This window comes from Teleopsis dalmanni, chromosome X (assembly GCF_002237135.1).
Source record: "Teleopsis dalmanni isolate 2A chromosome X, ASM223713v2, whole genome shotgun sequence".
Classification (NCBI taxonomy): domain Eukaryota; kingdom Metazoa; phylum Arthropoda; class Insecta; order Diptera; family Diopsidae; genus Teleopsis; species Teleopsis dalmanni.
The window spans coordinates 93,595,010-93,618,390 of record NC_051848.1 but is presented as its reverse complement, the minus strand read 5'-3'; the positions used below and the strand labels follow the sequence as shown (position 1 = coordinate 93,618,390).

Below are 23,381 nucleotides of genomic sequence, written 5' to 3'. Positions count from 1 at the left end.
TGGTTATCTATGTTACGAATCACATATTGTTAATGTTCAAAAACAGCTGGTTATGTCATTAGTAAAAACGTGCGGGGTTATACGTATGTAGAAACCACTATTTTCTTTAGTCTATAGAGCAACCACAAATAAGATAAATAAAATTCAAATGAAATATAAATGATGTGACAATAATGTACAGACTGCAGTCTCTGTCATTCAGAGGTTGCTAAGAATCCACGGAGCTAATTCTTTACACGACGATTGTAAAGTAGCGAATGCAATAAGTGAAATGAGGAAACTCAGAGTATATATATATTTTGAGTAAGTGAATTGTTTTTGACTAATAGTGGTGAAGTGGCGTTAAGGAAGAAAGACAATTTTTAATTATGTACACAATATTGAAATGAAAAATGCAGTTTAACTTTAAGCTTGATGCACAATGGCAGTTTTCAAGATGAAAAAAAAATCTTTTCTTACTAACTTCACCGCATCAAACAACATTATTAATGTGCTCCTACAACGTTAAAGATGGCAAATAAAAATAATAAATTTGGTACGACTTTTTGAATTTAATGTTACCGCGGACAAACGGCGGGACAGGATGTTTATTTAATGGACTCTCATACGATTAAAGAACCGTTTGGTAAGTTCCACACTGTCCTTTCACTACTGTTCTTAGTTCTATACTTTAATCAGCGCGTTATACATTGTGCTTTTTAGGATGGTAAGGATGGTATCGGGAATTCTCTGAATATTGTTTAACAAGTCATTAGCCATTCACGTATAGGTTTTATATAATTTAGCTGCCATTTCAGTTGATTTTCATTATTTTATGGCGGATTTCAACTTCTAGGATTGTGAATAGGTAACCCTTAAATGGGTTATTAAAGTATTGGTTGTGTTCGATGTAACGGCCATTATTTCACCAATATCGCTTATAATGATATCCGTAATGTGTCTCCCGCTTTATTTTTAAATTTGATTATAAAGAGGTTTTTTCGAAAAGAAGTGAAGTACAAAGAAGAGCATTGTAGAAACACGATCCCAAGCCTAACGTATAAAAACAAGTACAAGATTTTAAACAACGGTCACCAAAATCTGTGCTTATCATGCCGTAAATGTTGTTTCATTTTATAATTTGCTGTTAGCTAAGTTGAAGACTTCATTAAACAAAAAAGTGAAGACGGTACAAAATGCAAAAACTAGAGAAGAAATTAATAGTATTAAAGGGTTATATACTCTTACGTTATATATGCAAATGAAACAAATTTCTATTGATAAACTTATAAATGTTTTACAAAAAAAAAATTGGTTGGATGTTTACAGTTCCGAAACGAAAAACTTGTAGTCCGCATACAATGGCTACGCTCTCTACAATAAAATTAAGGAAACAACATTTATTTGCAACAGAACATGACATCCTAGCGATTAAACTTAGTCATATAATTACAGGCGACAACGCAATGTTTACCAATGAATTAGTTTAAAATTTTAAAGAACCTATCGATGAAAATTCATCATTAGATTAGATCATTAGATAACCAGAGATGTTTGAAGTATTAAACTGTGCAAAAACTAAATTGTCGGTTGGTCTTGACGAAATTCTTTCTGAGTGTTTTACAATAATAAACACTGGAATAGATTTACTACAACCGCAAGAGCTACTTTAATAATCATAAAAAATGATCATATCTATAATAGGAATATAAATATCGAGTTTTGTCTGCGCCACGCCAACCACAAAATCGGCGAATATTTTAAAAGTTCCATAAACGGATTTCTCCAAGTGGAAGCTCATCTTATTAACACAATGAATTACAAGATTGTTTATTTATTACATATATACAATAACACAAAAATTTTCTGTACATTAACATTTAATTCGATATATTAATTTCATTTCATTTTGCTTTAAGGTTTCAAGCATTTTACCAGGTTTTATTCATAGATCCATATGTATATATATACCATATTTATTTAAATAAAAATTACGGATGATTTACAAGATAATTAGCTTGTAATGACCTCAACTCTGGTGCCCGTTCACGATGCAAACGCGACATGTAAGCAGAAGCTAGAGTACACGCAATTACAGCAGGAGTAGAAGGCCATCGGATCCATCACAAGAAAGTTTTACGATCGCATTCTTTCTTAATTTTGATGCATAAGTTTTTTGATTTACTAATAATAATATTTTAAATAACAATAAATTATAATTAATAATAATAAATAATAATAAATAATAATAAATAATAATAAATAATAATAAATAATATTAAATAATAATAAATAATAATAAATAATAATAAATAATAATAAATAATAATAAATAATAATAAATAATAATAAATAATAATAAATAATAATAAATAATAATAAACAATAATAAATAATAATAACAAATAATAATAAATAATAATAAATAATAATAAATAATAATAAATAATAATAAAAAATAATAAATAATAATAAATAATAATAAATAATTATAAATAATTATAAATAATAATAAATAATAATAAATAATTATAAATAATAATAAAAAATAATAAAAAATAATAAAAAATAATAAATAATAATAAATAATAATACTTTGCTATAGATTGAACGGCGGTCGAACGGTTGACTTTTAAAACTTCATTCAGCACTTATTATATATATTGATGGACATCTACATATACATAAATTGTCTGTGATTATATAATATATTGCAAAACTTTGGACACTGAGAATCAATAACCAGAGGCTTCCTTCGGAATTTGGCACTAACGCTAAGTTCTTCAAATGTTATAGACAAAGTGTAGGAAGAAAAATTGCCTTGACTCCCAAAAATTTGAGATTCAAATGATCTAACAATGATCGGAAAAATTGTAGAAGTATCACGAAATAAAGATTATTACGCCAAAGCGGTTCCAAAGATTATCATTCTTTTGTAAATGATTTTATATAACACATCACTCAATAAGTCATGTGACTGACACACAGATGGCGCTGCCATTGTCAAATCCATTTAAGTGAAGCTACTTTTGTTATTTTCAAAACAATGGATTCAAGACAATTTCGTGTGTTAGTTTATCATTGCTTCTTGATGAAAAAATACTGTACAAGCTTAGCAATGGCTTCAAAAATGTTATCCGGACTCTGCTCCATCGAAAAAAACCATATGTTATTGGTTGCTGAATTTAAACGTGGTTACTCCAGAAAACGTCAAAAAAGTTCAGAAATTGGTTATATCTGATTGTAAATTGAAATTGCATGAGATAGCTGAGACCGTAAAGATATCAGGAGGCAGTGTGTTTACAAAAAAATTTTGTTTCACCGTGTCACAAGTCAATAAAAACGATGGTACACTTTGAATTAGTTCCTCATCCACCGCATAGTCCAGATCTAGCCCCCAGTGACTACTGGCTATTCGCTGATCTAAAAAAAATGCTCGCCAGTAAGAAATTCATCTCAAATGAAGAAGTAATTGCTAAAACTGAGTCTATTTTGAGGTAAAAGACAAATCCTTCTAGTAGAACGGCATCGAGAAGTTAGAGAAGCGTTGGAATGATTGTATTGCTCTTGAAGGAGATTATATTGTTGAGTAAAATCGATTTTTGACAGAAAAAATTTGTGTTACTTAGTTAGTCAAACGACTGTGATGACTGTGAGTGATGTGTTATGACGACTTTAGGAGAAACTTTAGGAGATTTTGGTACTTTGCATTTGCTGCTCTTGCCTCAAATCCTTGCTTTTTTTTCGGGATATATTAAAATTTTTGCATTTTTTGATGGATCCAGTTTACATGTTCCTGCAGTTTCAAGTTTTTGATGTAATTTACGGGTTGAATGAAGACTTTTTACTTAACTTTCTTGGCTCTGGTTTTTAAGAAAACTTTATAGTTTTTAATGCTTAAATCATGAACGCGTTTGCAATGTGTTTGATATTCTGTAAAAGAGTTTGTCTTAAAAATTTCATCCGCGCTTCCATTCTGCTTTGAAGATTCACAACTCTTACAAATATAAAGACACAGCCCAGGATGAGCTTTAGTTTTCAATACATGATTTCTCAAATAATCCAGAGTTGTGCAATGATATGAACAGTGTGGGCATTTGTAAAATTTCTTGGAAGAATGTGTCAGCTCATGCCGTTTCAGAAGGGCTTTACTCTGTCCTTTAAAAGCACATTTTTTGCAAGCGAATTGTTTTTTGACCTCTTTGTGGGTTTTGGAATGCCTGCAAAAAGTAAAAAGAGTATCAAAAATAATGCAGTAAGTAACTCATACAAATAAAATAAAATAAGTAAATAAAAATAATTTGAATACAATTTAGCTTTGACTGATGTTGTCAGAATATTATTATATATAAAATGTATTTAATTTCTTTGTTTGACAGCTTGACCCTATCAAATCTTCTTCATATTCAATCATTGATTAAATATATTTTTAGTTTTCTTCAGTTTAATTAGTTATAAATCTAATAGTATGTATATATTAGTTCGATACATCGGACTAATTATACATAAAAATAAATTATGTGATCTATTTTGTTTATTGTACCTGGATTTTTCTACTTCTTTAAAGGAATTTTTTTCAATAATGTATTTCATACCGATGCATATTATATTTGCCAACATCGAATATCGATTGAAATTCATATCACTATACCGGGTACTTTGAATACTCCAACATATCGAACGCCGATATATCGAGAGGAGAAAGATGATACACACATTGTTGAAAAGGATACGACAAGGTACGAGTTCAACTTTTGGTATTTGTTGTCTCAAAAAAAAAAAATTGACGAATACTTAAATATAAGAAATAAATCCAAGATCACTGATGATGGGTATGCGGCAATAATACTACTGTTCGATTAAAGGCTCTCTATTGAAATCAATAGTTTATATTAATAATTTAGTTTCTTTCGTCAAAACGGACGTTAAAAATTAGTTAAGATAGTGCTTTAACCAACTATCTTAACAACATGCAGAAACGCACAAACGACATGCTAAGAGACCTTAGAATAGACCCGATCAAAAAATACATAAGTCTGTCCCTTAAGTCTGTGCCCTGAAGTTATATGTGAAAATTGACAGGCTATCCAACTTACCACTATCTAATCTTAGAGTAATCATTCTCCGCACGGGGAGGTACGCTGATCTTAGATCAATCACTGAATAATCATGAAGCTTATAGGCAATACATAAATTAGTCAATGAGATGGGTGGGACCCTGCAGTACCCCCAGTTATCAAAGAGTAAAAGTGCACAGTTGCGCTGACTCGAAAAAAGGATCAACATACATACATGCAGAAATCGTTTATTCCTATTTTAGTTCTCATTCTGAGAGTTGACTAAAATAGACTGTAGTAGAAGGCAACAAAAGTTGCTACTAATGACATTGTACATAGATTTTATTTATTTCATTATTTTTTATGTGTTACATAGTCATTATAATTAAATGAAAAATAAAAAACTTACGCATGACGCCAGTCAATCTACTACTATTTCTATTGCAAGGTTGAGTTTTTCGTCTTTACTGTCCGAATAATTGCAACAAATTCTATATAACATATACCACGGTTTAAGGGAGCATTGATTTTCATAAAAGAGAATGATGCACTTATGGTTTAGAAATGTGAGAATATTTAGTGGAAAATAAATAATTTCACAATTTTTATTTGGTATTCCTATAAATACGGTGTAATTTTTTACTAAACCGAAAATGATTTTCTGTGATGCTCACCATAAATAAAGGTAGTCAATTAAAAACTTTTTTATCATTATTTTTAACGAAATACACGTTGAAGTTTTTAAATGTAGATAAAGTCTGCAAACTGAAGTCCAACCAAGCCAGCCAAATCGAAAGCGTTAAAGCCCGGCACAACAAGCGCCGACAAACATTTCGCAAGTCATGTCCTGCGATAAGCAGCCATCGATACGTGCGCTCATACGAATTCCTTGAAAAGAACACAGCTCGACATTAGCTCGAAATTCCAACAGTCACTACATAATAAAAACGACCCATGAAAAATACAGATGCGATGGAAGTTACTTGTTAATTTAGAATTCACAGGTAGATCAGTGAGCAAATACCACAAAAAAAACCAAAACAAAAAAAGAAAATGAGAGAATTTGTGACGCATTGTACGAAGGAACATGATCACATGATCTAGTCGCGTATACATTTCCTGTACTTCTCCTCGAATATACGCAAAACGCCATTAAAAGCAAGAATACACAAATATACACAGGAGTTCGTCCAATCAACTGCGAGCTTGCTGAAAAACGAAAACCCTTATTGAAAGCGTATGAACTACAATATCAGATGAAAACGTCCGAATCGAACGGAGAATGAAATGCGAGTTAAAAATCACTAGAACACGATTTTCGGCATTTATCAGTTACAACTGAAGTGGAATTAATTGCTTCATGAACGAGTGCTGATGATACCGGAGCCTAAGCCAGTTACCCAGCACAGGAGCTACTACAGGCTGCATTTTAAAACCTGTAAAAGGAAAGAATTATGCACGTACAGAAATTTATGGAGCAGTAAGCTCAGCTTAGCTTTCATTTGTGTGTGGTACGAATGCGACATCTTTTTTATTGTACATCTTTTGTATCTAGAATTGCAAATTATCCATTCGCGTTCGCATTCGCCTTCGTCTTCGACTTCGACTTCTACTTTCTTGCTTAGCTTCCTGCATGAAGCTAAGATTAAAAGCGCGCGCCCAGTAGTTTAATTAGCTGTGGGTTGTGGTATATCGTGCATTATTTTAATAGTTTTGCGAGCTTTCTTGTCAAGCGGAACTGCGTGCCATGTGCGGTTTGTGTACTCCTGTATAAGACCCGCTGTTAAAGGGCAGTTTTGCAGTGCTCGTATGTAGATTATTTCGGCAAAATTGAAGTCAAACTCTCTGACCTTACAGCTGATACGCTAATTGGTATTCGCCCATTTTTTACGATATCTATTTGAATTTGAATTCGTAGTTCTCTGAGTTATTTATTTCATTGCTTTGTAGACGGTTACTACACGGTCAGGGTGAATTAATTTAAAATATAAATTTAATAATAACTAAAATGAGATTTTTTTTTATTTGAGCGGCCTATCATATCAGTGCATAATATCCGTCTGTTTATCCAGATAGCTGGTAATTTTATATGTCACCACTGATTGGTGACGCTGATTGGTGTATAGTCAATATGACATTGTCTTTCAGTGCTTCTTGTTGAAACGTCTTGTATATACGACTAAATGAATTTATCCTACCAAATTGTTGTACATGTATCTTTTTTTCACATAAAATATTAAAATATCACTTTGCTATTTACTTCAAATCGCCATTGTTGAAGTAGGTAGTTGGACAAGATGAATTTGAATGATTTGAAATCAACTCATATCAATTTTACAATGAAAAAGGTCCATATCAATTAGAATACATTGTGACCGAAAAGTTTCCGGAAATTTTAAATAAAACGCAAAATTCTTAATCTTCATCAATATTTATTTTATCTCCTTCAAAATATGCTCCATTAGAAGCGATACACAAATGCCAAAGTTTCTTCCAATCATCAAAACATTTTTTATAGGCGCTTTCCGGTATGGCTTTGAGTTCCCTCTGCGAATTCTGTTTTACGTCTTCTATGGATTCAAAACGCGTTCCTCTGAGTGGTAATTTGAGGTTGGGAAACAGGAAAAAGTCACACGGTGCAAGATCAGGTGAATACGGTGGCTGTTCGATGGTATTTATTGAATGTTTGGCCTTAAAATCGTTGATAATGTTGAACAAATTGAGGTGAATCGGAACAAGCCGGGCGTTGACACGTCGCATACACAAATTGTCCACCAAAATCAAACGAGCCATCTCACGACCGATGCCTAGCTCTCGTGCTATCTCTCTAACACTCACATGAGGATTTTTGAACACGATTTCCTTTGCCTTTTCAATGTTTTCGTCGGTGGTAGAGGTCGAAGGTCGTCCAGAACGCGGCATGTCTTCGACGGTCGTACGACAGTCCTGAAAGGCTTTGTACCACTCATAAACTTGAGTTTTCGATAAAACTGATTCCCCATAAGCCTTTTGTAGCATTCGCAACGATTCTGCACACGAAATTTCGTTCGAAAAACAAAATTTGATGCAAACTCTTTGTTCAATATTTTTTTCCATTGTTTTTTTCGCAACGCACTACTGAGGTGAACTGGTTTCAACAGCTGCCGTAAACGAACTGTCCGACAGATCGCGCTCATTTTTGGCATAGTAATTAAGGACAGTGCTGCCAAACTACATAAACTTAAAATATCGAAAAATATACAGCGCGCGAATTTTAAATGAGAATTTCCGAAAACCTTTCGGTCACAATGTAAATGGCAAACAAATAGCATATTCACCTACGGAATGACGCTGGACAGATTAGATGGAAAGAACATATAAAAATAAAAATAAAATGAATTAGAACTGAAACTTCAAAACCATTAATGACTTTTCGATAGAAATTCACATCTATCAGCTCTGGATAAGCAAATTGGCAGTGTCTCATCATGAAAGACATCCCCAGGGTACAAATGAAGAAGCCAACAAATTGCTCGACACTAGCAGCTTAAGAAGACGATTGAGACGTAAAAAGCCTTTTGAACTGGATGGTGCATGCTTAATGATTTTTATAAATTAATCGATGTAAACGATTAAAAAAAGAACGTGTATCTATTGTAATAATTGTTTCAATAATAAGCAAGTTGGTACTGCCAACTTGCTATTTAATACTATTGCCAAAACAACGTTTTCCTCTTCTTGAGAGAAAGAGAGAGAAAAAAAGAGAAAGGAGAAACAGAGAGAGAGAGAAAGAGAAAGAAAGAGAGAGTGAAAGAAAGAGAGGGAGAAACAGTGAGAGAAAAATAGGGAGAGGGAGAGAAAGAGAGAGAGAAAAGGAGAGATAGAGAGAGAGAGAAAAAAGGTAGAGGAGAGAGAGAAAAAAAGAGAGAGAGAAAGAGTAAAAGAGAGAGAGAGAAAAAGAGAGAGGGAGAGAAAAAGAGAGAGGGAGAGAAAAAGAGAGAGAGAAAAAGAGTAAAAGAGAGAGAGAGAGAGAGAAAGAGAGAGAGAGAGAAAAAAAAGAGTAAAAGAGAGAGAGAGAGAGAGAAAAAGAGAAAGAGAGAGAGAAAAAGAGAAAGAGAGAGAGAGAGAGAGAGAGAAAGAGAAAGAGAAAGAGAAAAAGAGAAAGAGAGAGAGAAAATTCGATTTAAATTTGGTCACATGGTACGGTTTTGTGTGCTTCGTACAACATGCATTATATGCACGACCAAAAAAATGTCAAATTGCCGTGATTATTCGTCATATGACTGTTTATACAAAATGGGTCTAAGAAAATGTCTGTAAACATATTCATTGGAAAGTTTAACCGTTATGTTATTTGAAATCTTTCGTAATTTAAGTTCAATTTCTATTATTTGCAGCGACTTGAAAGACTTTGGAACTAACTGGTGAAAAATTCTTGTGAGAAACTTACTCACATTTTCAAACTATATTACGCTAGAATATCGAGTTTGTTTAAAGATGAAGTTCCTGAAAAATCACCATATATCGTAACATATTATGAGATTAAGGCAATATAAGGTATTAGATAGTCAATGAATAACATGATGGTGCTTGCATAAGATAATCACAGATGACGAATCAAGTACCATATCTATGCGTATAAGCCTATAAATTACGGCAAAAGGCATTGTAAATCAATATAAAAATAGTGGGTACATTGAGTAAACTTCTCGTCCTGAAAAAAAGTATTTTATTAAAATAAGATAGCATGGAATATTTTCGCTTTATAGTTTTATATAACTAGAATTCCAGTTATATGACTGAACAGAAACCCGACATAATACTTGAATAGGAGGTTACCTGAATTAGTTACTTTTAATAGAAAGCATGACGTGTTTATAAACAATGAACACAAAATTTGCAAGAATAATCGAAACAATTTGAACTAATACAATTTTTTTTTCATTTCATTTGCATTACATGCAAAATTATGAGCATCGTAAACTGTGTCTAAACATCATCCAGAGTCCAGGCTGAATCCGGAGTGCTAAGCTTAGCATTGCCATATAACAATAAATTCGACAGTAACGACATTGTTATGTGCAGTCCTTGGACACGCATGTAAAAATGTAATAAGCAAAACAATGGATACCAGATTTAAATCGGATTTTCAACCGGCAGGCATATTTTCAAGGTTAAATTATCCACACTCGCCGCCACCGCACTTATCCCGATAGCGGCGCAAGTTACTGGTAATAAGGGCACTGCTTTTTATTCGTTTGATGGTGGCTCCTATGGGCGGACAGTTTCAGTAACGACAACAGTGGCAATTGCTATGCACATAAGTACAATTGGTCAATGATCAGTGATCAGTGATCAGTGCTTCAGAAATAAATAAAGGAATTCAAATTCAATCCAGTTCAGTTCAGTCCTACACGACTACAAATAAAACAACAACAACAACAACAACAACAACAGCTGCAACAAATCAACAAAGAAGGAACAGATTTCAATCGATCCAGTAAAAAAAAATGAACTTTGTTAAAATACTACAAAAATTCATTCGTAGTGCATATTAAACCAATCGATAAGTCACGATTTCTTTTGGAATGAATGGTTTTAGATTTGAATTGTGCTAAACAGACACAGGTTAGCTTAGTTGTTGCTAAAAAGCCGTTCGCATTATTACCACTGGTAGGTATGCGTTATTACTGTTGCTATTAGATGAAATTTACTTCAAGAATTGTTACAGCCCAACAAAGCAGTTGAGAGGAGAATAAAAAGGAAGATGTATGGACAAGAAAGAATTGTTGCTGGATTACAGTCAATCCAAGCTACTAACGATATTGTTGATGACTGCAACTCATGCGTTTGCAACATCCGCAGCAGCAGTAATATATGTTAATAAGGGCATTATAGGTAACCTTTTATTATTAATCTTTGATTACATGGTTTACTATTTAGCAAAAAGCAATTATAAGTAAAGAGATTTATTTGTGCCGAAATCTAAATATCATTTATATAAACTGTTAAGTATTTATTAATAAAATTTTCTAATACATAAATCTTAATAGATCGACAAATTTGTCATTAACGTGTCACTAACAAAACAAAATTAAATTAACTCTTATTAATAGACGGAGACTTTCCACATATCACATATCATTTTATAAGGATCTTATCATAACTGTCCATAAGACAGGAATGGAGTAACATCCAACAACTGTGGGTATCTTTACGATGATCGACAACGAAAGTAAAATTATAAGATCGAAAGTTTAAAGTATTTCTCTTGTATATCTAGGTGTTGTGTTATTATTCGAAAATAAAAGAGACCACAGACAACCAAAACTACATTCATAAATCCATTCAGCTCAGTAATAACAGCAACAAACCACACACTTTTAACTCAAATGCTAAGTCGGGTGTGGGGGAGTTGTCATTAGCACATTTAGGTGGTCTTATCATTGCTGTGCCGTAACTACTAGGTTAATGGAAGTGCGATTATAGCCTTCACGTGGTGCCCCAGTAACATGCCTCTCAATAAGGTCGTATCTCTGCTGATAGTGTGGCTAATATAGTCAGGGTAAGAGAGAAAACTCTACACAAACCCCAAATCCTAGATAAAACAGCGTATGTAGATGGATGAAAGATTGGAGGGTATTTAGTTACAAATATGCGAACGTCGAGTGCCTGTGCAAAGCCAAATTTCAACAAGTGCTTTACTGCGTCATCGGGGCACTGGCGTGTGGTCCGACTTTTCTCTCTACTTAGGGAATCAAAAATGAAAACAAATAACAATAAAATTACAACAGGTGAAAGCGGGCAAAATAATAAGTAACAGACCACAAAACTAGAATATCTGGGTATCATATATAAAGAAGGATACATGGTTGTGCACTGTGAAGATGGTGCATCAACCAACCATGGGTAGGTACATCACTGTGAGCCACAGAGAAAACTAAAACACCTCACCCACGGATCGCTGTGGGTACTTTCCCAACTTTCAGATCCTAGAGACTTCTAGGATTCTGAACCTCTTTCAGGGGTAAAATAAAGGCCTCTACGCCGATACATTGCGTACACTTAAAAGAGCTAAAAGAGGCTTTAATGTCACTCTGGTTCTTGCAGTTGACTACAATTCAGTAGCCAGTCTGGAAGAGTCAGGCGAGGAGATCAATTTTTGCTTTGGTCAAGTGACTCATCGGCTAAAAACTGCACCTACTAATGTAAGATGGAATGGCAGAATGATTAGAGACGCAGTGGAGTTAGAAGAAGAGGACGAAAGTACTTTACCCAACACTAATCCCACAAAACAAAACATGAAGTGCATTCAGGCAAATCTTCGTCATTCTAAAGTTGCAATAGCCAAAATTAGCAGAAGGTTTGACGGTAGCAGCACAAACATAGGGCTCATTCAAAAGCCCTGGATTCAGAGAGAGAAGCCTCAAAACACCAAACACGCATGTGATCTATGACGTGGATGCAGCCAAACCAAAAACTGCACTTAATATTGATACCAATATTAAATTTTTTTGATTTTTGATAATTGGCTGCGATTCAAAAATGCACAATACAATATAGGGCACCGATACAAACACAAGAGGTTAGTCACTCATGGAGTTTTTACTGCAAACAAACATAGCTATTGCAAACAGGGGTAATAAACCAACTTCGGGAATGCTATATGCCAAGAGGTTTTGACTTGACACTCATAACCAATAATTCAATTGATTTGATCACTAACTGGAGAGTCTCTGATAAGCACTCAATGTCTGATCATAAACACATACTCTTTTAAATAAGGGAATTAAATAAGAGTGTAGAAATACCCAAATGTCTAGAATCTAAACAACCCAGAAAAATGGTTCCCTTAAAATCAAAATAGAAACTGAACGCATCAGTTAAAATTTTGACTAACTCCATAATATCCTTATATACGAATGTATTCCACTCAAAACAAATCCTCAATGAAAAGAGTTCCCTGGTGAAATAAAGAACTTGCCAAGTTCCGTAAAATAGCAAGATCCAAATTCATCGATGCAAAGAAAAATAATTCATGGGAAGAATGTAGGAAACACCTTATATCATACAACAAGGAACTAAGGAAATCAAAATAGCAAGATCCAAATTCAACGATGCAAGGAAAAATAATTCATGTGAAGAATGTAGGAAACACTTAACATGATACAACAAGGAACTAAGGAAATCAAAAAGGAACTCGTGGAAAAACGTCTGTGTAAAGAACTTAAAGACGTCCCGCATACTGCAAGAATACAAAAGTTACTATCGAAGGGGGTACTAATCTAATTTGTACACTAGAGTTTCTTCTTGCACTTCATTTCCCTGATTTTCGACTCAACGCAACAAGTGACAATGAGCAAGGGGCACTAGTTTACAATAATCACTGGGCAAGAAACTCCATTATAACTGAAATAGCTACCTTTGAAAGGGTAGAATGGTCCATAAATCTATTCAAACCTTACAAATCACCAGGACCAGATGATTTGTTCCCAGCCCTAATCTCTAAAGAGTCTGTAACACTGAAACACTGAAAGTTGCTAAGGTTAAGGTGCTATTTTTACCAAAGAGAGGAAATAAACCCCCTGAATTTCCCAAATCTAATAGACTAATCAGGTTTACGTCTTTCATATTGAAAGCTATGGAAAAAATACTTGACTGCTATCTAAGAGGAGAAATTGTCAATACGCTACACAAGCTACAATTTGCCTATCAAAAAGGCAAATCCAAGGTCCCAGCACTTCACACAATTGTTTAAATTATACAAAAAGTACTAAACCTAAAGGAAGCTGCTCTCGGTGCATTATCTACCATCTACTACTATTCTCCAAGAGATGAGCATATCCCACAATAGTAAAATATGTAAACAATATGCTAAACCAAAGAAAGATCACAGCCTCGTAAGGAAAAGTCAATTGTAGTGCTACAGCAGTAAAAGGATGCCGCCAAGGGGAAGAACGCTCACCATAGCTATGGTCCTTAACAGCTGATAACCTAATACAAATCCTCAACAACAAATGGTATAAAACAATTGGATATGGAGATGAGATATCAGTAATAATCATAGGCAACCATGAAAGGACTAATATGGACTTAGTGCAGGACGCCCTAAATACAATCCTACTAAAACCATCATTGTCTAATTAATCAGGAAAAGACCGTTGGACATATTAACAATAAACACGATAGAGATACTCCTAAAGGAGGTAAAATATTTAGAAATTATCCTGAATAAAAAACTCAATTGAGAAATACACCTCAGTTCTGTAAATAAAAAGGGTAAGAAAAGCCTTTGGACTACAAAACAACTTCTACAAAAATCCTGCGGCCTTACAATGGTTTTCTGGATCTACACCAAAATGATTAGATCCATCATACTATATGGGGCATTGGTATGGTGGGGAAAAACTAAACAAGCTATAGTTATATCAAAACTGAGCAAATTACAGAGGTTGGCGTGCCCGAGTATTATAGAGGATATGAGAACTACCCCAACTGCTGACATGGAAGCAGTATTTAATTTACTACTTTTACACCTAGCAATACAATAGGAAGCTGCAATGCAAGCACTCTCAATACACACAAAAGTAAAATTCAAAGCAGGACATCTCACTGGACATCTACAAATCCTTACCAAGGTTGAAAACGCTATATATATGACCTAAGCAATTGAACACACAATACTCAATTTCACAAAGAGATAGAGAGTCATCTTCTCATCAAGGCAGGAGTAGAATGCTAACCCAACATGGTTACATAACGACTTGCAAAAATTGTATACAGATGGATTCAAAACGCTTCAAGGTGTAGAAGCAGGTATAGTAGGACCCAGAGCACACCAATTAATTACAATAAGCACAGATGCAATTTCTCATGACATAATATGTATATAATAGAGACCAAACATTCACATCAAAGGTCCTTACAACCAATTATTTCAAAAAATTCTTGAATTTTGAGGCAAAAGAAGCAAACATCATTCTCAATCTAAGCAAGAAAATGTCAAAAGTCATTCTCCAGTGCACTAACAGGCCACGCGGCTTGCAATAAACACCTACACAAAATGTTTGCAGATGCGTCATAAATATTTGCAGATTCTGCTGTGATGAGGAAGAGTCCATGGAATGTCTGATCACCAACTGCGATGCACTAGGCCACAGAAGAAACAAAATTATAGGTGCATACCAACTAGACTCTGGTTCGATTCCTCGAGATACTAAATATCTGTAATACAAAGGGGTGCACAATAGATCAAGCTGGTCGCAGTGCATAAAGCTCTTAGCCTAAGCCATAAACCATTACCATTAAGTCGGGCATGAAACAGAAAAGAATAAAGCTATTATAATGTAGTGCAGAAATTTGGAGCCTTTTTGTTAAGTAAGGATTCCCAATAAGGATTTGTTTTACTATTGCAAGTGCTGTGTCTTTTTCAAGCTATTTATTTCATTTCATTTTAAGACATTTTAAGATTTTGAAAATATTATAAAATCAATCAGACCCAACAAACTTTTTAACCAAAAAAAGAGACACTTAAAATCTATTAAGAGGATAAATATATAGTAAAAATATGGACTACGGAAAAGTATAATTAAATTAAACAGTTTACCTTTGAAAATGTTGGTATATCTGTGAGGAGTATTTGCAATCCTGGAAATGACATATAAATGAGCCATCAGTATGACGTTTGCAGTGAGCGGTTAAAAGTTGTTGATCCGGGGCTTCATAGGTGCAGCTTTGAAAATTGCATTTCAAGTCATCACAAATTTTATTAACATTTTGGTTGTTGGAGTGTGCATCTATTATAGTCTCTTCATGGATTGTATTCAAAAAGTTCGAATTACTGTAAAAGAAAATATTTTAAATCACTGAACAAAAACAAACACTAAAGTACTGAACATAGTGTACTGTTTGTCATCTTTGATAAAAAACACTAAATGAACAGTACATTAAAAAGAGTCCGAAACAATTTAAAAATTTTTTAAAATTTGTTTAAAATTTTATTTTACTGTTTGTGTTGTTTTCCCGAAGGTAGTGGTCTTTTAAATGATCTTTTCACGAAGGTAGTGATCTTTTTAGTGTTCTTTTCCCGAAGGTAGTGGTCTTTTTAGTGTCCGTCGAACAAAACGATCGAAACGGAAACGTTTTTAATGTACATTGTTGTTGCTTCGTTTGCATAAGAAGAAGGAAAAATTTTGGTGCAATTGTATTGCATGTATTTTATTGTGTTTTTTAACAAAAATATTGTGTATGCACTTATTGATGCATGTTTAATAATCTAGGATGAATTACACAGATATAATATTTTATTGCGGTTGGATGATTTGTATTGTATTTATAATGCCAATAAAAGGCAAAAAATAAATTTTTAAAATTTTTTATATAATGTATTATAAAACAGTAAGAATTTTTAAGAATTTCTGTATATCATTCATAACATTTAGATTATTGCGTAGGAATATACAGATTTGTTTTTATTATAACAGTACAAATCAGTTTCCTAAGCTATATAAAAGTCAAATAGAAAACTAAGTAAATAGTTTAAACTAGTTTCAATGAAAAATGTTGCCTCATTTTGTGCCATCGGTACAAAAATGAGCTTTCAATAAAGACTTCACATTGAGAGTTGTTAAAACTTTCATGAAACTGCTTTAACTGAGGATTGTTTATCTGGTGACAGAGTTGTTCATACGGTTAAAAGACGTTCATTAATATATAAATGATGAGTAACATATTAGCTAATCTATCTGTGAAATCGACCATCGATCTCATCGATTCGTACTTGTGACCGACCGATTTTTGACCATTATCGCATTTTTACTGTAAACCAAACTACTCCTCGTAGTTATCTTGTTTGCCTACAAAAGTAAAGCGTTTTGTGTACGTAGGCAATGTCACTTTAAACACAACAACTCAACTACTATTATTATTTGTTCGGATGTCAAAATATGTTGCCGATCAACGATAAACAAAAGCTGGTGTAAAACCACTTGTAGTCGTAGTTGTAAAGTCTTGAAGTCGTAGTTCTTAAAAAATATATATAAGATGGAACTAAATAAATGACATAAGTCACAAATAAAATATTTTTAAAAGTTACGGCTATACGCTGTAATTTCTCCATACCTCAATGTAACAATAAGTTAAACATCCATATATTCTACCAAAGAATTCTTCCCTAAAATGACAGTAATGAAAGTAATCCATGACAAATAAATATTTTTTGTGAGAATTTCGAAGGAAGAAATAATCAAGCATTAATAAATTTATTAAAGTTATCACAATTTTATAGAACTTTTTCTGCATTTCTACATATCTACAATTCAAAAGCGAACGATGTTGATCCAATTGGACAAATTAAATTTATTATTTTGGAATTTGTCATTTGAACTATGGACGAGGGACCTTCTAATTTCATCAATTCGTGTGTGCATTGTTTTACATTCTTTTATATCCGTAATGGTAATTTTGGTCTTATTTAAATTTCTTTTTTTTAATATTTAAATTTAGTTTGAAATTTTTTAATTACATTAAATCAAAGCAAAAGTAATTCGCACCAAAGTCACGTTCCGAATAGACTGAGGCACGTTTGCTCCCGAGCAGAGTATTATTGCAGAGAACAAGATACAATTTGAAGTTGTCCACTCCAAAAAAAGAGACTAGCAAAAAGAACATCTAACAGCACCGAGGCTTGCAGGAAACAAGCAACATAAAGTATGTGCTCTGCACATTCCGTTCAAAATTCGTAGGCAAAGTTTTGCGACCATCAATTACGTATGCTAATTAATCGAAACAGTAGGAGTTGGGTTGGCTGTGTGTGACTGGAATAGTGCAATGATAATCACAACTACTTTTCTATGTATTATTGTATATATTAGTGTGATTCGACTCTAAACTTATGTACGAGTACTAATGAGTTTTGGGTTTCGTTGATGTGAATTGATTTCAGCTATATAGTGGTGTTTGAAATGAAGATATGAAGACTACGATATTAATTTAAAATGTACTTGTATTTTAGCAAATAACTTTTTTGCAGTAATGTTCATTGGAAATCTATGTAGTACATATATACACGGTGTTTCTTGATAAAATAGTGAAAATACAAAAAATGGTTTGTTGATTAAGAAACGAAAAAAATTTGGAAGGAAGATGTCCATTATTAATACAAACATAAGATATAAAGTGTAAAGTGGCCCTTAGACATCAACGCGCGTTGACAAACACACGAAGTCTTCTCTCTCCATTACACATTAAATTTACCAACAATTTTTTAAACACGCCTCCAGCAAACAATGCAAAAATTTGTTCACTCATCAGTATTAAAGCAATCGCTGAAGTGTCGACAGCGGCTGCTATGCGTTATTTCCTTACGAAAAAATATGTTTTACATTTAATTTATAATTTTAATTTATATATTTATATTTATTTTTATGATTTCAATTTATATATTTATTTTTATATATATTATATTTTATATAATTTAATTTTTTTTTTTTTGGTATATTTTAATAACAAATTTTTCGTAGGTGCACAATGCAATTAATTTTTAAAACAAAATTTTTATTGTAATTTAATGTTTGGTTATTTTTTTTTAACCCAAGGTTATTAATATTTTAATTCTTCTTAATAAAATGTTTTGGAAATTAAAAAATTTTATCTAGGTAGAAAATACAAATATTTAAAATAAAATTCATTCATATTTGCAAAGCATGGCATGCTAACGACAAATCATGCGTGCATTTAAACGATGTTTACGCTTCCATTTCTCAAAATAAATAAAATTGTGCAAACCGACCAAATCCGACTGTATATGCAAAAACACGAGCATGTTTGAAGAAATATCAAAATTTTTTGATTTTCGTCAACCCATTTCTTAAAATTTCAAATGTTACTATTACACAAACAAATTTCGCATTTCACAAAGTAGGAGAAAAGTAGGAGAAAAAATTCTGATGTGAGAGCGATTTTTTAGTATATTTGTTGTTTTATCTGAGGCGTGTTTAAAAAATTTTTAAAAAATTGTTTGTGTAATGGCAAGCGCGCGTTGACAACGAGCGTTGCTGTCTAATGGGCCCTTTAAAGTCAGTCAAAAGATCCGCAACATCTCACAAAAAGTTTGTCCCAATAGTTGTATGCTAGACCTATTAAATATTTAATAGTTTTATGCCTGAACTATGGTATGATGTAGTTAAATGGATTCGGATATTATGCTGGTTCACAATGGATTTTTTTCACATATTTTTTTATCATTTCTTTAGAGAATATTAATTTTTTTTGTTTAATTCTCGAAAATCAATATCCTATTATTCTATAATGATTATTTGTGAAATAATTTATCGTCTATCAAGCTGAGTTTTCTTAATATCAACCTGTGAGAGCTTAAATGCTACGACATATGAGTACTTAGAATCATGAATTATTCTGAAATATTTTAGTAATTCGGTAATTAAAATCAAAATTTGAACAAAATAGAGCCAGATCACATAACGGATTGTGGTAAATTTCAGTATTATGAGCAACTTTTTCCACTACGTTAAATACCAATGCAGCATGTATCTTAAGACTTCGAGTTTTAAGGTTGTAAATGTTTCACATCAAATACATCATCAAAAAAAGTACGCTTATAATGATTACACAAACAAATAACAAGTACACGCCCCAGTTGGCACCTTGTACATATTTTCCAATTTAGGGGCTGATATCTCAAAAAATAGATTATATTAACATACAGCGTAGTGGGAAAAGTTGTACTAAATAGTTGTCATTATTAAAATGCATCGTCAAATTTTGACAAGCTCATACCCTTTTTGCATTATGATGTATAAACAAGGTGCCTATATGACCCGTTTTGAATGAAATGGTTCTGGTTTTAAACCTCCTGTCTCTCTTTCTGGAGCTATACCGCTACATTGACATAGTTAAGCGACATTGACTTAAGGAAGAAACTTTCTTAAGTTAAGTTTCTTCCGTGTGAATGGAAGAAAGTGCTCCGTTGTTTAACTCGGTTCCCGCAGGTGGAAATCGTGGTAGAGGACATCCGCATCTTCACTTGGAAGGACCATGTGACTACCTGGTGCTCGGTACCACCAACTGGCGACAGCAAGTAACTGATCGAACTGGCAGGCGGAGGCTACTCGACGCGGCTGTCTGTAATGACCAACTAAGTAAAGTCTCTCTTTTACGAAAGAACACAAAAAATGTTCAAGCTAACTTCATTATCTTAACAAGAGCTGTACTTCGCGAGTAAAAGAAAAATTCATGGTAAAAGTGATTTAGTAATCTATGTTAAAATTCTGTGATTGGGTGTTTAGTCGATTTAATGTCGGCTTAAACTGTTTCAAATGTAGTTATTATTTAAATGATGGCATTGAAGCACAATGACACTCTTAACTTACATATCTTGGAGCTATCTTAGACTGTAGACTGTGTTTTCAATGATGATGCGAATGGGCTGGCTTCACACATAATAGTGAATCTAAAAGCGCTAATGGTTAGAGATTGATAAAACGTTGAAAGTGTGAAATCGCAGTTTTTATTTAAAAACTAAGTATCAAGTGTCAATCAACAAGTGTCGTAATGAATGGCAGTAACAGTTAAATTACACTCAAAAGTCAAGGTGTATGTATTCGCTATTTCCAAAAAAAAAAATGTATATATTAGTTGAGTAGCTGGCGATTTAGAACTTCAATGACCGCTGTTTCTGACTTGGCATAGATGTTTTAGCGAATGTTTACACCGGTTCGGACTTCAAAATAATCCTAACTGCTTTTTTGTTCAGGTAAAATTGAAAGTCTACAATATATAATAAGTGAGTGCACAAGATTTGTTGCAACCAGATCAAAACTAGCAACACTAATTGGCGATGATGATGGCAGAGAGATAGCGACAGGTGGCAGCAACCAATGGAGTAGAACTTATAGAAGGATCTTAGGAAAAATTTTGTGAAGTTAAAAACAAACAGAATGTCTGTTTTAAGGCAATAGAATATTGAAATCGCTTGTAAAGCTTTAAGAATTCGTGCCTGTGAACAAGCACCAAAACCAAATTTTATTTTATAAATTTGACTTATTCAGTACAAAATGCTTAATATGTTATATATGAAATTGCTTACCTCAATATTCAAATGTAAAAAACCAATAAGAACTATCGAAGCACAACAGAGCGTATATCAACCCTATTTAAATTAAAGAGATTAGGTACAAAGATACGTGGCTGTTATTTAACCAAAAGAGTTTGATGAAAGTCTTTCAAAAGACTCCATAAAGTATAAAGTGACGAAACTAATCAATTTAACATTGCCCATTTTCAAGTGTGTTTTAAAATAAGTTCATCCCTAAGTTTATGAGTTGGAATATTGATAGAGTTTTAGATAGAAAATTTGATAATATTATTTATATGGGTAATTAAGGAGTAAACTTATAGACTCAATAGGTATGTCAAAATCAATATCAATATATTGATATATAGATGGACATGCAAAACTAAGTTTTCTTTATTATATATAAATACATTCCTTTTAAATTTGATGCGGAATGAATTTATATTAAATTTTGTTAGGAGTGGTTTAGATTAGGATGTAGTTGGCACAAAAACTTTTTGGCTTAAATTAATCTTACTATAACATATAAAATTTCTCAGTTCCGTGAAACTGAAATTTCGCTGTCAAATATTTTATGAATTTAATTTTTTTAATATAAGTATATAAGCTTTTATATGTAATAATATAAGAGTTCTGTAGGTCAATCCTGATAACTTTCCATATTAATTTTAACTTAAAGCATTTTTTTGTAATATTTAACTACATAAGACCTGACAGATTGCAATAGTGATACGAATAGCTCGCGTAGCCAATATAGGCCATACATCCATTTTTTGCCATACTTGCGAGCCACCAAAAAGGTCTATATAGAAATGTTAAGAACTTTGATAAAATCGTCAACTATAAATAATACATCAGTCAATAAGTCGTGTGACTGATACAGAGATGGCAGTGCTATGGTCAAACCCATATGACGTTTCTGAAGTACCAACCTTCAAAAGACTACGTGTAAAATGGCATGACATTTCGATTAGTCAGAAAAAACGTGACAGCCATTTAAGTGAAGCTACTTTTGTTATTTTCAAAACAATGGATTTAAACCAATTTCTTGATCAAAAAAATACTGTACAAGCTCAGCAATGGCTTCAAAAGTGTTATCGGGACTCTGCTCCATCGAAAAAAACCATTTGTTATTGGTTGCTGAATTTAAACGTGGTCGTGGTCGGATGATGGTGAACGTTCTAACCGATGAATTGAGGTGGTTACTCCAGAAAACGTCAAAAAAGTCCAGAAATTGGTTATATCTGATCGTAAATTGAAATTGCATGAGATAGCTGAGACCGTAAAGATATTAGAAGGCAGTGTGTTTACAATTATGCATGAACATTTGACCATAAGAAAGCTCTTTTCAATGTGGGTGCCGCGTTTACTCACAGTCAATCAAAAACAACAATGTGTTGATGATTTAGAGCAGTGTTTGGCTATGTTTACACGTAATAAATCAGATTTTTTGCATCGATATGTGACAATAGATGAAACATGGATCCATCATTTCACTCCGGAATCAAAACAATCATCATCTGAGTGAACTGCAGACGATAAACCACGTCCGAAGCGTCCAAAGACACAACAGTCACAGTCAGATGGGAAGGTTATGGCTTCAGTATTTTGGGATGCACATGGTATATCTTCATTGACTATCTCGAAAAGGAAAAAATCATCGGGTTCAAAATAGTAACTACTACACGGCATTATTGGATCATTTGAAAGCTGAATTTGTGGAAAAACGATGGCATATGGCGAAGAAAAAAATTTTGTTTCACCAAGACAATGCACCGTGTCACAAGTTAATAAAAACGATGGTAAAATTGAACGAATTACACTTTGAATTGGTTCCTCATTCACCGCATAGTCCAGATCTGGCCCCCAGCGACTACTAGCTATTCGCTGATTTTAAAAAAAATGCAAGCCGGTAAGAAATTCATCTTAAATGAAGAAGTAATTGCTAAAACTGAAGCATATTTTGAGGTAAAAGACAAATCCTTCTACAAGGATGGCATCGAGAAGTTAGAAAAGCGTTGAAATGGTTGTATTGTCCTTGAAGGAGGTTATATTGATGAGTAAAATCGATTTTTGGCAGAAAAAATTTGTTTTACTTAGTCACACGTCTTATTGACTGATGTGTTATTTTCATAGCAAAACAATGTGACAAATCCGTTTTCATTAGATTTATTTTAAATATAAAAGCCACCTATTTTAGTCGTGCAAATCTAGAGAAGCAGTGCATTTTGTTTGTTTGTAATATGTACTTCCCATTCTATTATTACAAATGT

General features: G+C 33.0%; 1 protein-coding gene across 2 annotated transcripts in view; it reads right to left on the bottom strand.

Moving 5' to 3' along the window:
• Positions 1 to 3,498: 3,498 nt before the first annotated feature.
• LOC119687249 (zinc finger protein 845) overlaps positions 3,499 to 23,381 on the bottom strand; it is a 127,159-nt gene continuing 107,276 nt past the window's right edge. The window contains exons 6-8 of one of the 2 annotated variants that reach the window (XR_005253121.1): positions 15,622 to 15,855; positions 3,605 to 4,199; positions 3,499 to 3,545 (exon numbers count right to left, since the gene is read on the bottom strand). Coding sequence is in view for 1 of the 2 variants with exons in the window: in XM_038101509.1 (XP_037957437.1) it covers positions 3,824 to 4,199; positions 15,622 to 15,855 (610 nt within the window). In the remaining variant the exon portion in view is untranslated. Of the gene's footprint in view, positions 4,200 to 15,621; positions 15,856 to 23,381 lie in introns of both variants that reach the window. The other variant, XM_038101509.1, reaches the window with a different exon arrangement.